The 16,531-nt window shown below is 36.2% G+C and overlaps 2 protein-coding genes across 2 annotated transcripts in view; both read right to left on the bottom strand.

Annotated features, from left to right (window-relative positions):
- Positions 1-381: 381 nt before the first annotated feature.
- On the bottom strand, positions 382-5,241 carry LOC119584469 (probable proline--tRNA ligase, mitochondrial). The gene is made up of 8 exons (XM_037933105.1): positions 5,025-5,241; positions 3,347-3,524; positions 2,963-3,036; positions 2,353-2,483; positions 2,054-2,184; positions 1,744-1,931; positions 1,386-1,601; positions 382-1,050 (listed from the first exon to the last, which is right to left on the bottom strand). The coding sequence occupies exons 1-8, from the start codon at positions 5,187-5,189 to the stop codon at positions 751-753; spliced, it is 1,383 nt and encodes a 460-aa protein (XP_037789033.1). The 5' UTR covers positions 5,190-5,241; the 3' UTR covers positions 382-750.
- A 2,514-nt stretch (positions 5,242-7,755) lies between these two features.
- The window catches only part of LOC119584743 (la-related protein 1-like), a 69,914-nt gene continuing 61,138 nt past the window's right edge, over positions 7,756-16,531 (bottom strand). The window contains exons 9-17 of the mRNA XM_037933405.1: positions 16,377-16,531; positions 15,509-15,746; positions 15,150-15,302; positions 14,031-14,251; positions 13,560-13,738; positions 13,015-13,159; positions 11,890-12,133; positions 11,135-11,371; positions 7,756-10,863 (exon numbers count right to left, since the gene is read on the bottom strand). The exon at positions 16,377-16,531 is cut by the window's right edge and continues 75 nt beyond it. Of these exons, the coding sequence (XP_037789333.1) occupies positions 10,438-10,863; positions 11,135-11,371; positions 11,890-12,133; positions 13,015-13,159; positions 13,560-13,738; positions 14,031-14,251; positions 15,150-15,302; positions 15,509-15,746; positions 16,377-16,531 (1,998 nt within the window). The 3' untranslated portion in view covers positions 7,756-10,437. The remainder of the gene's footprint in view (positions 10,864-11,134; positions 11,372-11,889; positions 12,134-13,014; positions 13,160-13,559; positions 13,739-14,030; positions 14,252-15,149; positions 15,303-15,508; positions 15,747-16,376) is intronic.

Below are 16,531 nucleotides of genomic sequence, written 5' to 3' on the forward strand. Positions count from 1 at the left end.
CATGAAAGCTTTATTTTTGCATTTCCTCAAATCAACAAGTATGATTTCCATTTTATTGCCATAGGCCTGATACTTTTCTCTCAGACTCATATGTGTATAGTATATGTATGGTATATATATATATATATATATATATATATATATATATATATATATATATATATATATATATATATATATATATATGAGTGTGTGTGCATGTATGTGTGAGTGCATGTGCATGCATGCATGCGTGCGTGTGTGCGTGCATGCGTGCGTGCATGTGTGTATGCATGAATGTGCGGTATGTGTGATCATTAATTTGAATGATTCCACAATTACAGTGTCATTCTGTGACAAGTTTTTTGTTTGTTTGTTGCACATGGGATGAAAGGAAATATATTAAGACCTTTTTTACTGTGTATTAAACAATATAAATAATATAAATATTAAGAGACACCAGCATATGATATTGCTGATCAAAACAATTTCATTAGTCATATATCATGATCTTATATACACTGTACATTTTCTTTATCTTCATTATCAGTTTACAAACACTTTGATGTAACTATTAACAAATCCTATCCTATCGAATTCAATCATCGCAAGGACACTAATATTTACAAACTACTGAAACAGCAACATATACGTTTTTCATTCTCAAACTTTTCTCTTATCACTTTGCACAAGACTATCATAAGCTAGTAAAAATTGCCACACATTACTAAATGTAAATGCATTAATTAAAATAGCACATCTCTCATGGAACTAAGCACTACAGTGCTTTACGGATTCTCTAATGTATTTAAGTACTTGTCTTTGGGTCAGATTTTCTGTTGATTCTTTTACCACATTAATTACTTCAAACAAGGGAACTGATTCACAGGCTTTTTTCCCAACAACAATGATAATGGGATATCCTGTCTTCTTGGCTTCCAAAACACGTTTCCCAATTGTCAACGTTTCTCTGTCATCTATGATAACATCATCTTGCAAAGAGGGAATGTTGCTGATCACCTTTGCCAGATGATTCACCCATGACACTGCCTTTGCTTCTTTGCTTCCTTTCTGGAATGTGAATAAATAGTAAGAACACACTTTTCTATTGATTCCTGGAGAGCAAAGTTTGAACTGTTAATTTTACATATACAAAGAATGAAAACTTGTCTTTTAGAAATATCATGAAGTAAAATGCAAGGCTATTCTACAATATTTCAGTAAGATCCCTTCTGAAAATGTATACAAATTAAAACTGTTCATCATGTTCCCAACAGCTAACACAAGTCTTATCATGTGGCATTAAGGATGATTTTGTTTTTTCCCTGGAAAGAATATATACTTCATTTTTCTTTATTTATTTATTAATGCAAGGTATTAGCTATATAAAAGTATTCCCAACTCACCTTTGGGCTAATGATGCACACTTTATATGGAGCAAGAATCCAGGGCCATCTGATCTGTTCCCCTTGTGATAAAACCTCAACAGTTGCAGCCAGAATACGTGATACTCCAAGGCCATAACAGCCCATTTGCATCAATGAAGGTTTTCCTTTTTCATTCTGATAGCAACAGTTCAATGGTTTCGAGTACTTTGTTCCCAGACAGAATGTATGACCCACCTAGAATAAAAGCAATGCAAATGTTTATTATCAAAAGTAAGACAAACAGCATGATCAACTTCTAAACTGAACACTTACTTCTTAGTTCTTGTTCACTTTATCTGCAAATACTACGGAGGACTTCAACATGAATTACATTTACCTCAATCCCCATGGTTTTGGTCAAATGCTCCCCACAACCAGAACAAACATGGGAGGAATCTGTCAAGAGCTCTGCATTAGTTGCAGTTCCACATTTCTGGCAAAGAAGAAGTGTGTCTTCACCTATTGCTGCTGGATAATGGTACTCATGAGAAAAACTGCCACCAATGTTCCCACAATCACCTTCCACTGGAAAAAAAAAAAAATAAATAAATAAAAAATAAATGAATTTGGAAAAAAAAGAAGGAAAGACAACTTATGTCTACAGTGACTGATCATCCCACGAAATATGTAACCTCAGAGTCTCTCACCTTTGATAAATGGAACTCCAATTCGTTGAAAAACTCGGTCGTAAGCTTTGCACACTTCCACATACGTTGAAACAGCAGCCTCCTCTGATTCATCAAAAGTGTATAGATCTTTCATGAGAAACTCCTTGCACCTGGAAAACAAAAAATAAAGCCTTTGAGAGAAAAGCAAGCAGAAGAGTCACTACAGCTTCCATCTTTACTTTCAAACCTTTGTGTGTTTCATTAATTAAAGTACATAATTTTACTCATAAACTCCTACATATTATTGTAAATTCATTAACTCTTGATCATGGCTGAACCTTAAGAGTCCAAATCTGGGCTTCATCTCATCCCGAATTTTACTTGTTATCTGGTAGAGACGAAGAGGTAATTGCCGATGTGAAAAGGGATAAATATCAGCAATTAAGTTGACTATAGCCTCTTCATGGGTCTGAAATACAGAAGTACAGTCATAATCTATATGTTTGGATACAAAAATACTCCACAATCAATATATTAAAATATATAAATAATAGACAGAATGTAATAATTTGACAAGTTGACAAACAAGAAATTAAATAATTATCTCACTAATTTAATGTAATATTTTTGTCCAATCCTATAAATTCTAATCTGTAATTAGTGCAGCATAAAATCAAAGAAAGCAGTTTTGCATTTATCAAACTACTTATCTTATAGGTCAAATTTTGGTATTAATTTTCTTCAGATTTCAGTCTATTACCTGATAACAAGAGGTGAATACCTATCAAACAAGGAAAGTTAATAGCAACTAGCTATATACTGTGTTATACTAGGATGCATGTATGCAAAGGGTAGGAAATTAATGTAATAAATAAAAAATGGCTCCAGCAGTAATATTCAAGGAAAATATGATTCTGAAGTAAGAAGAAACAAAACAAACAAACTTACAGGACTTAGAACATAATCCTTTTCATGTCTATCTTTCACCTTCATCAGTTCTTGACCTGTTGACTCCCATCTTCCTGCAGAGATGATTAAAACTCAACAATCCAGCTCAAAGTCATTCCTAATTTTCATATTTTAACACATGCATGTGCACATGTGTATGTGTGGGGGAGGGAGGGGGATGCATGTACATATGTTCGTATGTTTGTATATGTGTTGTGGGGTGAAGGCATACATATACATATACATATACATATACATATACACATACACAGACATCAAAGGTATTATTGAGATAAATATCCAATAAGAAACATTCAATATATCCCTCTGCTTTTGTGAATTTGACATTATTAATATTTTATATAACTGATAAAAAGGCTGTACCTGTTTTCTTCCAAAGTTGGCCTTGAGTCAGAAGAGGTAAAGAAAGTCTTTGAGCATTGACAGATGCCATTTCCTCATCAATCACCTTCGTTAGTTTCATAAGAGCTCGTTGGCCTAGTGGCAAGAAGGCATACATACCATTACTACGTGAATTTAGGATACCACAGTTAACCATCAGCTGTTTAGAGAAGAATTACAAGGTTTAGTTATTAAAGGTAAATAATGGAGTGTATGTGCGTGACTGCATGTTTCTAGTTACTTTCTGACTCTAGTCCTCAGAAAAGCATAGATTTTGTAGCAAGGGTTACTCAGGCAAATATGATGTGTTTCTATTAACACAAATATCTATTAGTTTTATAAACATCTGAGGTTTAATTGCTGTTTTAGATATAAATACAGGAACAAAGTCTGTATCTGAAAACTTACTGACTTCCATATCAACTGACTCCTATCAATATCATAAAGCAAATTATAACAGCAATCAATTAAAAACAGTTGAAAATCCCTGTAATTTTCAAAAGTATTAGGGTGCAACCATGAGTTGTGACATTACATAACTCAAGACTCAAGACTAAGCAGGATCTTTCTTGCTAGTCAGATGGGAAAGAAATTTTGCATTCCTCCTGGGGATTTGAGGGCAAATGCTAGTAAATGCAGTCCACCAATAATGACATATAACAAAAATGGAATATAAATCATCCTTCTACACACCAAAGTTCCTGGGATGCCATATGGTCTCCTCCCGACATTTTTTTTTTTTTTTTTTTTTTTTTAGATTTACCAGTACTTGGCTGGATTGGTTTTGATCTGGTAAAGCTACCCAGATTTTTATTTCAGGAGGTGTCTATTTATCTAATAGAAAAGACTGAATATTCTCTATGAATATTCTTTCAGGCAGAGTGAAATTTTTGACTGAAAGAGCAGCATGATGTCAGGAACCTATGATATCCATAAGCCCTGTTCCACCACCAATGACAACATGTCTTCTTTGTCCTGGATGAAGGAGAGAGGGAGACCCTAGCAAGGTGAGTCATCTCCTGGCTGCAGCAGACTCATATCAGAGAAGTTTGGCAACAATCTCCGAGGAGTCAGCATCCAATCATGACGCCGAAGAGAGGTGGCTATGCATGAGCTGTGACAAGAGTCTAGGAGATGTCGCTTGTGGTGGCCAGGAGAGAATACAAAGACAAACTTCTATCAAGTGGGAAAACAGTCTCCAGCAAGTCATACTTCAGGCTGTTCCCAGCCTCAAGAAGCAGCAGCCCAACCAGCCGATACAAGTTGCAGTCTCTTTTGTGACTGGAGGAGGGCATTGCTTTACCCACATTACATACTAGTGGAGCACCAAGCCTGTTCCACCGCATGTTAGGCCTGAGAGGGTAATGCGACTGGGTTCAAATTCCAGTTGGCATGTTGTTTCCCCTTGGCAAGGAACCTTACCTCAGTTGCCTAAAGGTCAGTGACTGGGTAAGTTTTAAAGGACTTGATACAAATGTAAAAGCTTTACTAATTGTAAACTATAATACTATGTATCCTGACACTGAATTGAAAAAGTCAGGTCTTGTATCATTACAATTACTACCTAGTGCTAACAGAAATAACTATAAATGGAAACTAGACATCATAAGGAATCCACTGATAACCAATTTGATGGATTTCATGATGCAGAATAACACACCTTCTGAGACTGTGACGATGTTTCTTCCTGCTTCAACGTAGCATCTCTGGGTATTACCGTCAAGGGCTGGAACAACTGTGATACTCTATGATGGTGCATTCGGAGGAAGGAAAAAGGCCTATAAACACTTGCTAAGAGCATGGTTCTCACTTGTGTTCCCCGCATTTTGAAAGAGTGGTTTGTTGTTTACATTTGCGGGCGTTCGTGTAGCGTTGGCTGCGCACTCGCGGATTCACCGGTTGAAGTCGGGTGGCAATGCTTTTAGGTTCACCAGGTCCTCCGCCCAAGAGCGAATTTTTAGTAGACTGGAAGCTGGCTTGCTTGCTTGAGATTTGCGAAGTTCTGGCTTCTAGGGAGAGATTATGTGGGCAGCCCACACAAAAGCCACTTTTTCTTGTAACCTTGTACGTCTAGGAGATATGCTATCGCTCCACTTTAAAACTTCATTATGCGCATATGTGTGTTTGAGGAGGCTAGCACCTATATAATCGCATTAAATTTCATAACATTTTATCAATTCTAAGAACTGTATAATGTATATATGTATATGTATATATATATATATATATATATATATACATATATATATCACACACACACACGCACACACGCACGCACGCACGCACGCACGCACGCACGCACGCACGCACGCACGCACGCACGCACGCACGCACGCACGCACACACACACACACACACACACACACACACACACACACACACACACACACACACACACACACACACACACACGTATATATATATATATATATATATATATATATATATATATATATATATATATGTATATATAGTGTGTGAAAGGTAAAACAATCTTCTGTGTTAATACTATGGTAGAAAAACACACAATGCAAAAACTAGATTTGTATTAATGTATTAAATATATATATATATATATATATATATATATATATATATATATATATATATATATATATATGTATATATGTGTGTGTGTGTGTGTGTGTGTGTGTGTGTGTGTGTGTGTGTGTGTGTGTGTGTGTGTGTGTGTGTGTGTGTGTGTGTGTGTGTGTGTGTGTAACACATACATACATATACATATACACATATAATACATACATTATATATATATATATATATATATATATATATATATATATATATATATATATATATATATATATATATATATATATATATATATATTTATTTATTTGTGTATGTATGTATATATATATATATATATATATATATATATATATATATATTTTTGTATTTGTGTATGTATGTATATTGTGTATATATATATATATATATATATATTATATATATATATATATATATATATATATATATATATATATATAACAGAACAGCTCGACACGGTAGGTTGAATTGCCACTGCTATCAAAGGATACTGAGGAGCGAAGTGGCTCCCCTCTCAGAGGGGAGTGAGAAAACCAGGCAGTGTGGGTGTTAGCGCTGGTCACCACCTTCAGGGAGTAGCCATAACCATCTGCAGCTTTTGCTAGTAGAGGTTACTATAGTCGATGATGTGTAATGGTATATGTCTTTTGTTGCTGTATACATTTCTGACAATGCATGTAAACATGAAGTGAAAGTTTTCTATGCCAAACTCGCACACAGGTGTCCTCGAAGGAATGCCCACATTCTTCCGGGTGCCTTCACTGCTGCATCATACTGTGATTGAGCTGGCTATATGTCTGTTGGCTGGCTCAGTTGATAATGCCAGTAGTGAAAGCAGACCGCATATCCAACCCGCATCGCTGGACAGAACAGTAACATGGCCAGGGAGATCAATCACCCTAGTCAGCACTAGTTGATGATCCTCCAGAAGTACAGGGTTTACTGGTGTCGTGTTCTGTGGTACCGACCATAGAACGGTTGTGGCTACCTCCTGGGTCTACTTCGGAACCCCCCTGCCTGCCCACTGTCCACCCCAGGTGATTCATTTGCACAGACTGAGAGGTTTGCCAGGCTCACCATAATACTCAACATTTCTCCGTCAGTCTTTTATGTCTGTGTAAATCATATACATTTTTTTTCACCACAAATCCATTACCTTATGAAACCTTAGTGTTGCTTCGCTTTTAACGCATATAACCTAAATACTATATTTTATATATATTTAAGTTATTTAACTTAAGAGTTCAGCAAACTTCAGAAGTTACTAAAATTACTTTTGATTGGAAGAAATTCAGATATTCCTACAATTCATCTTCGAAAAGAATCAGTCTGACACACATTTTCCCAAAAGCAGACATTCTGGGAAAGAATCATAATTGTTTTCTTGCTTTAATAATCAGTCAAAAAGCAATAAGAAACTATTGTTTTAATCCACCTTATTTACAAAATCTTTGTTTTCTTTGATTTGTTTCATAAGTTTATTTTAAACAATATTGCTTTACAAGTTTTTTTCTAAAGGAAAAAATACTGGATATCATACTAGTTTATCTAATACTTTTGATGAAAAAATTATGACATCCAGCCTTTTAAATGTCTTGGAGAAAACGACATTTCATTATGCTACAAAATGGCTCCAAGTGGCAATGTAAGAAAAAATAAGTAAAAATAAAATGAAATAAATTAAATAATAAAAAAATAATTACTTAAACATATTGTCTTTCAAATTACATGTTATTTTTCCTAAATGCTGCTTTTTTCTTCCTTGTTTTTAATTACTCAATATTCCACAAAGAAAGGTTCAAGCAAAATGAATGGCAACAATATGTATTTAAAGATTTTTTATTGATTTTCTGACCTTATAATTCACTTAGGTTACAGCTGTAAGCTTTAAAGTAAAGGACAAGTGACCATGGTAAATATACTACACTCAATTTGGCATGATTTTAATGAAGGAAGGGAGAGAGGAGAGAGAGAGAGAGAGAAGAAAGAGAGAGGGAGAGAAAGAGAGAATAAAAGAAAAAAGAAAAAAGGAAAAGAAACACAATACAAATGACCCAAATGTAACAATGTACTATCCCTATACCTTACTATACATGAGCGTTTTTTTTCTTTTTTATTGTTACAATGAATAAATCAACAAAATGCATTTCTTTGACACACAAAACAAACTCAAGAAATTCATCCGCGCGTCTTTTAACAGAATTTTTTTTAATTTAAACTTTTTGTACTTTTTTTTCTTTTAAGCCAATCCAAAACAAATTACAACAAAATATAATTAAATGCAACCATACATTATAATTAACAACAGAGGTGGTGTGAAGCTACACCATTACCCTAAGTTATTCTTAAATTATGACCACATTATTTTACACTTCTAGAAATTCAAATTTGAGTCAAAAATGTCAATTCTAACATCTAAACTCAAATCTATTTAAATATGTACTAAGCATGAATATTTATGACCATTCATAAAAAAAATCATCTCTGCCTCTGAAAGTCTGTGTGGTACACAGGAAAAAAATTAATGAAAAATGGCAATAATAATAAATATCAATAAGTAACAAAAATAATAAGAATAATTAAAACCATAATCTATCATAATGTTATCACTTTCCAAGTTGCAGAAGGTAGGCAAACTCCAAACCCTTTCCGCTCAATGGTGTAGCCTCCACTGACACCATGAACTATCCCCCCCCTCTACCAGAAGCACTTCTTTACTGTTGCATTTGCATAGCAACCTCATTGCTACCATACAGATTCTGACACTTACCAAACAGCTATGTACAACAGGGAAGGTAAGTTTTAATGAGACTTCCCATGTAAAATACCTTTGCCAAAATAACAACAATAGGATGATAAGCTTAATGTACCATGAAGAGCCAAACTGCAGATAAAAAGGCAAATAATATCTTTAGAAAACTCGCCAGATAGACATATAACGCCTACAAACATTAGAAAAATAAACCTAGGAAGTAATCAACCTCTCAGAACATGATGGAAAACATTCCATTCTGCAGAAATCTCAAGCTAAGAGACATCTTGATGAAATGAGCACCTACTTTCATAACACTTCAATAAATATATATTGATAAGAATTTTTGCTTCTTTTTTTTCCTTCTTCTAAGTTAAATACTTTTTGCTACAATTCCAGCTGAATTCGGGTAAGACATGCACACATTATCAACAGAAATATACCCATCTACTTATTGAGACTGGATCAGGAATTGTGTTCCTCAGAAAGTACATCAATAGGGCTTTCTACTTTTCATAGTCTATGGGGAAACTGAGCTTTGCTGAGGTACTAATTAAGGCACAAGCCGCTGATCAAGTCAAAACATATAACTTCCCCAGCAGGAAGAATCAGCCTAATATTTTTTGTGAATGAAAGAATCACATGATTATATGTATATATATATATGCCTTTATATATTCAGAAGTAATTTTGTCAGTGTCTGACTATAAGGATCTGATGCACTCAAAAGCCTTTAACACTCATACAAGACGACTCCCTAAACAAAAAAAACAAAAGAGAAGAGGAAAAACCAACAATAAGGGGAAAAAAGAAAAAAAGGAAAAAAAGAAAGGCTGCTGGGGAGGTCTCATGGCATGCTGAGATCCATTGCCACGAGCTTTTCGTCTTAAGAGGTTGAAAGATGGTCATCTTCTGTCTGTTCCTTGTAAAGATGGCAGGTTGCAACAGATTTCAACAAGCCTTTGCTTAGACTGGTTCTTACAAATTTCTGTTTTAGGTTAATATTTTTTTCCCTACATTTTCCTTTATGGGCTCTGCATATTCCAAGTAGTGGTTAGCAAATATCTAATCATTTTTTATATACATACACAAACACACATATATAAATATATATATGACCATAAACAGCTCTGCTGAAGTAACTTAATCAAGTTTTTCTTATCATCTGGTACATGAAACTTGTATTAATGAGTAAACAATCCAATATTTACATATATGACTTTATCCTCGTATTCTAATCCTTAAATTATTAGAAGTCCATAGGAAGTATGGTGCAATTTGTTGTAAGTTAGGTCTTTTCAACTCAAATTTCATGCAGTAGCAAGTCTTTCGTAAAAACTGTCTTCTTCACAACAGCAGCAGCAGAACAACTGGACATCCAAGAAAACAAATAAGGGTAAAAAGGGATTTTGGAATCATACTTCAAGAGGACTTACAAATGAGGGAGAAAATCTGAATGCCGACCACCAAATACCCACATCAAGTTTATCAGGTTGATTCAAAGTCATATATACGCTGCAACCAATGCAATTAATGAACACATGAAGCAAGAGAGACATCAACCTTCCTTTTTTTTTTTTTACACATCATTTTCATTTACTTTGTTAACACTACATCTCACTATTATGTCACGGGTAAACCAGTCTCACGAACTTTCACATATGCAAACTTTTTTTTTTTTGTTAATTTCTGTCTTTAATAATGCACAAAATCCTTAAGTGGCCATCCATCTACTAGTTCTTGTGTAACATGTTTAACTGGATGTGGTTGGAGACTGAGGAACTGGAACTGGTGCAGTTTTGGGAATCACTTTCCGGGGAACTGAAGCACCTGCTGGCTTGCTCACTTCGGATGTTCCCTTTGTTAAGCTCTCGGGTTTGGCAGTGCCTAACTTTGTGTTAGCATTAGTACTCCCTTTACTAGTCTGTGTTGACGACGTAGCTTTCGTTGACTCTGCTTTAGTGCCTGTTTCTATTTTACTCAAGTCTAGCTTGACTTTGACTTGATTTTGGCTCTTGTTTTCTGCTGTCTTTGACTGGCCTTGTGCTTGCTGTTGTGTCTTGTTGGTATTGGAACTAGCCTTGTGCTGTGCAGTTGCCTTAGTCTTTTTGTAGTTCCCACCATCTGCTCTTTGCCGTTGTGTCTGTCCGCTTGAATGTCGACTTCGAGATCTGCTCACCTGTTAATGTTTGAAATAATACTTGAATTAGTGTTGCAATAAGTAAAAAGAAAATGTGGGTCTCCTGCCTCAGAGAGAACTTTTAGAGTACTACATCCTGCTTCTGACAGAGAAACACAAATTCAAGGAAAATGTCAATCCACAAATTTTGTGGTTGTTTCACCATAAGAGAAATTCCAAGGCAAACCTTAATAACCTATGGACATTATACAATCCAAAACAAAATATTACAAATTTCCCATACAAATACTGTACCACTTGAGATCCTTACCTTTGACGTAGTATTTCCTCCCGAGCTATTTCTGGACCTAGGATACTGGTTATAGTAGTAGTAGTTGGCCTGTCCTGGATCTCCGTCACCTTCTGATGCACGTCGCTGGCGCCTTCTTGAGCCTCCTGAATTACTCCCATATCTGTGATGGCTGTCATATTCTCTGAAGCTTTCATTCTCTGATCTCGTGCGAACACGTGCCTTTCTGGCTTCCCTTGCTGCATCATATTCTTCTGGCTGGAGTGGAAAAACAAGAAAAGCAGCTTTAAAAACAGCTATTGCCTAACTTACTCTGGTTTCTTAATTCTAAAAAATAAGGATTTCAGGTATTTCAATTATCTTTTCATGCTGAAGAGTATAACATTGATGTTGTTTTTATTTAAATTCTTTGCCCACCTAAAATATTTAAAAGATTGAAACTTTTTTGTAGGCCTAAGATACCATCTACACCACAGAGGTTTTTGCAAATATTCTATCATGATTAATTCAATCCAACACAGAGAATTTTTTTCTCTACAAATGGCTATATATACACCTTACTTATTACAGTCATAAACTAACAGGAAAGCAGACATAATTTTGGCCCCAAAAGCAAGTACTGCACTGGCCTAGGTTCATTCCCAGCTACAAAATTCACTTGGATAATTCCTGAAACATGCAGGTACTAAAATCTGTATTTTCCCAACCTAAAACTATCCCTCACCCATACATTTTCTTTCCTTCTTCTATCATGTTTTAATGAGCACATTACATACCATTTCAACTCTGAAATCCTCAATACTCTTGTACTTAGCCAGTCTTTGCTTCAGATCATCTTTCACCTGAAGGTTTCCAGCATTTTTATAATATTTGAGGAATGCCCAGAACTTCTCGAGTCCATACAACTGGCCAGACTGTACATCCTGCAGAGTCTCGTCTTGGAAGTCATTGTAGATTTCATCTCTAAAGTGCTTCTCTAGTCCATAACTGAAGAAGCGGAAGAGGCACTCTAACCCATATCTGAAAATAATCCGTTTTTATGTTATATATGCATAATTGATGTCTTTTTCTTTCTTTTAATCTTCTCCCTAGTGACTGACTACAATTGCACTTAAAGTTTTGCAGATATCAGTGCATCACTTTATTTCTGAATAAAATAACCTTCATTCTTTATTCTCATTAACCCAATGCTGCTGGGCATGGCATGTATGTACATGCCATGCACACTGTGAGTTTACTTTATTAATTGTTTTAACACATAGATGGCTACACTTGTACCAAGTCACCAATGAACCAATTACTAGTACTGCCTGTCTTGCCTGTCACCCCTTCCCTTGATTTACAAAAATATTTTACATTATCCTATTTTGGTTACTAATGTTTATAACATTACAGTAATTATTATGTCTATAATAAAAAATAACACCATCGACATTCTTAGCAATAATAAAAAAAAATTTCCTGACAACTCATCAAGGAAAGGTGAAATCAAGTAAGGTCACAAGGTCTACTAACTGACTCCTTTGTGGCTGGGCACTAGCAGAGCCATTTCACACACACACACACACAAAAAGAGAGCACAGCATTTTTGTAGCAGCACTGTGTTATGTAAAAATTAAATAAGATTGCTGTCAGCCTAGCCATTCCCCACTTTTTTCTGTATTAGTGATTATTCAAAATACATTACAAGACATAAATCAATCTGATGGACTTTCAAGGAGATTTCTTTTTCTGACCCCTAATACTATTAATAGCCACTTAAAAGCCATAATAGTATTGGATGTATTCAGAGTTCCTAAATAAGTTATATTCAAATTGTTAATGTTCCAATGCTATACAAAAGCCAAGTACACAGCTAAATGCCTAATTTTTACAAATTTACCCTTATTCTGTTGGCTTACCTGTAACCGACTTTAGCATCTTCATTCGCTAGCCTTCTGAATTCCTCGTACATTTTCCTGTTGAAGTGTTCTCTTAAGAAGAATGACCAAAAGCGGAAGAGTGTGTTCATCTCCGCACTCTGTCCAATTCCAAGCTTTTTGCGTTCTGGTAAACAAAATTAAATATTTATCATTAAATCATACAATTAGAACAATAATTTGAAAAATCATACTTGTGCATTCTTTTTTACTGAATCAGTGTTTTACCTTCAGATATACACTAGAGCATATCGGTATATAATAAAACTTGGAGGAGATTGCAACACATGGAAAAAGGAAGGAAGGAAGGAAGGAAGGAAGGAAGGAAGGAAGGAAGGAAGGAAGGAAGGGGGAGGGAGAGGGAGGGAGGAAGGAAAGGGGAGGGAGAGGGAGGGAGGAAAGAAGGGGGAGGGAGAGGGAGGGGAGAGAGAAAATGCACTCTGTAAAGCTGCTTTACACCAAATGTGAATAAATAATTCAAAATAAAGACTGAGAAACAAATACAAAAAACAAAAGAGTCTTCCCACCTTTAAGGCATCGTGCACGATATTTGTGGTAAACTTGCTGAGTGAAGCCATTTTCTTTCAAAAGAGAATGCGAAGGGTGCTGGAAAGTGGGTATTGAGCCGGGTAGAGAGCCATAAGATCCGTACGAGCTGCCCCAACTACTGGACAGCTGGTTTTCATTTGGACTAGCATTCAAGTCCCTGAGAGGTGCATGAAAGGAAAATGGGAATAAATCAGTAACATACAAAAATAAATTAACTATATATACTGATATGGCTACACAGGATGATTAGTAATATCACTTCTCATGACTGATGTAGGAGAATCAAGTTATCTTTGTTTTAGTAATATTTCAAATGGTAAGCTAGCAAAATATCCAACCATTTTGTTTGATTTAAATCTGATAAAATAAAAATCAACAACTGAAAAACAGTACTCATAATAATAATAGAGGCTTAAAGTAATCCAAAAATAAAAAAGAAGAGGCATTACGTTATTGAGCTTGTGCGTGGTTTGTGTTCTTTAACATCCATGACCCAACCAACGTGGCTTTCGACAGGAGGATTGTGAGAGTGACGTGTCTTCTTTTTTCTGGGCGTTCTCTGGTCCACGTTGGCCTTCTCCTTCACCACAGGATAGAAGCGAGGAGCTTTGCGAGATCTTGGTGTCTTCGGAGTTGGTGGCACATTTTCATCAAGGATTTCTTCCTCACCCTGTTGCAAAAATGGAACGACTTGTTAGCAATATTTGTTGGGCGTAACAAATGGTGAAATATAGAGATGTTTTATAACTTCTGCCTTTTCTGAATCTTGCTATAGGTGTATATCATGGCAATCTGGCATCAAAACCCAAACTGAAGTATAGATTAGTTAAATGTTGGTTGCAGCCTTGACTTGTCCTGTGTGAGACAAAGCCATGCAACCATGACTGAGGATAAAGGCTGCAGATGAAGCAGGTGTCCATTAGATAAGAAGAGGATATTAAGAGAAGGGATATGAGGAGGATTTGTGAGAGATCTCATTCTGTCTGTCTCCAGTTTCTCCAGTTTATTTATTCTTGATAAAGATTTGTCTTAAAAATATACTTGGAAACAATTTTGTAAATGACAGATGCTTTCTGATCTCACAAAAATATTTAGTAATACATCAACCAGCAAACAATACCCACACTGGGTCAGGGTTCACAAGAAAATGGAAGTACCTTGATAGATATGGGAAACAGTTCACAAAATATGCCAAATATGAATGAAAAAGAGCATACTCATGTGACTGTGTATGTTCTCTCCTTCACCTTTTGAAGACCGAAGAAGCAGGGAATTTCTTTGTTGCTGAAGAAAATTTTGTTCTTTCTATAATTATCCTTTGAAAATGAAAAAATTATATATATGTTTTGACTCTGCAACTATCTTAAATCTCAAAAATAAATCTGATATATAAAGTGAAGTCTCGTTTACATAAAACTACTAAGGTGATAACAAAATCAATATGCTTATCAATGTTTCTGTTTGTCTCTTTTTGCTTTTTTCCCCTTTGGTTTTTGCGACAGCATGGGATCCTCTGGCACAGCCCAAGGTTCTACAGAGGGTGTGACTTGATGGGATTGTTAGCATACCTGGATGAGGTGAAGGGGAGGGGGAGGGGGAGGGACCTCTTGGTTAGCAGGGACAGGCGGGTTGTTGGGACGCAAGGAGTCCATCACCTCTTGACTGATCATCGTCACCTGTTGCATTCTAGCTGCATTTTGTGCGTCAGCAGACTTGGGGAACTGCAAGTTGAAAGGAAAGAATAATGAATGCTCCTTTCTTTCAAATTTAAATCACTAAACTCTTTATGAAAAGATGTCTCACTTTCCAATAAGTCTAGTTAGCTTCATCAACACACAAGTATGTTTTGCTATTTATTAAAAGAATGAATACATAAATCTCAACTCAGTAATGATTCTTTCAAAACAAATGAAGATATGACACTTACCCATTCATTGCCCTCCCACAAGTCTTGCTCATAATTATACAACCCATCATTGATGACTTTGGCCAACTCCTGGGTGATCTTCACTCGTGTCGTCCAGTCTCCTGTTCGGTCAAATCCATCATGCTTAGCTGGTCTATTAGAAGTTCCACCAATGACAGATGGCGGGGACTGTGTCACAATCAAGAGTTTGTTGACGTCCTGGTCACTGATTTCATAGTCACTCTCTTCATCATCAGACCTGTTTGTGGGATTTACTTTAGAATAATACAAAGAAACACATTATATGGCAAAAACTTTGCCATATATCACTTATTAATTCTTTTGAAATGTGTTAGAAATTAATCCTTACAGATATACAAAGGCAGAAGAGGACAGTGAAAATCAAGCAAGATGAAAAGGAAGAGAATTAGGATTTGGAGCAGCATGAGTAAGAATGGGAAGGGTAAGAGGAAAAAAGATAAAAAAGGGGGGATCAGGGAGAGGGAGAGAGAGGGAGAAAGAGGGGGGGAAGGGTGGGAGGGAGGGAGGGGAAGGGAGAGAGGGGGGAGGGAGGGGAAGGGAGAGAGAGAGGGAGGGAGGGAGGGAGAGAGAGAGAGAGAGAGAGAGAGAGAGAGAAAAAGAAGAGAGAGAGAGAAAGGAGGAGGGAGAGAGAGAGGAGAGAAGAAGAAAGAAAGAGAGAAAGAAAGAAGAAGAGAAGAGAGAGAGAAAGAAAGAGAGAGAGAGAGAGAGAGAGAAGAAGAGAGAAGAAGAGAGAAGAGAGAGGAGAGAGAGAGAGAGAGAGAGAGAGAGAGAGAGAGAGAGAGAGAGAGAGAGAGAGAGAGAGAGAGAGAGAGAGAGAATCAGGAGCAGCACACCATTCTCTCCTTACCATTCACTGAAGTCATGTTGTCTTCCAGCTTTGGGCAAACTGTCCAGCTCTTCATCAAACTGGAAATCCAACTCTTCCCTTGTGTCTTTGCTTGAGCCAAAAGGTTCCTGAGAAGTTCCCCGAGTGCTCTTGTTGCTGCTGGGCTTTTCAGCGAC

Source organism: Penaeus monodon, chromosome 18 (genome assembly GCF_015228065.2).
Source record: "Penaeus monodon isolate SGIC_2016 chromosome 18, NSTDA_Pmon_1, whole genome shotgun sequence".
Taxonomy (NCBI): Eukaryota; Metazoa; Arthropoda; class Malacostraca; order Decapoda; family Penaeidae; genus Penaeus; species Penaeus monodon.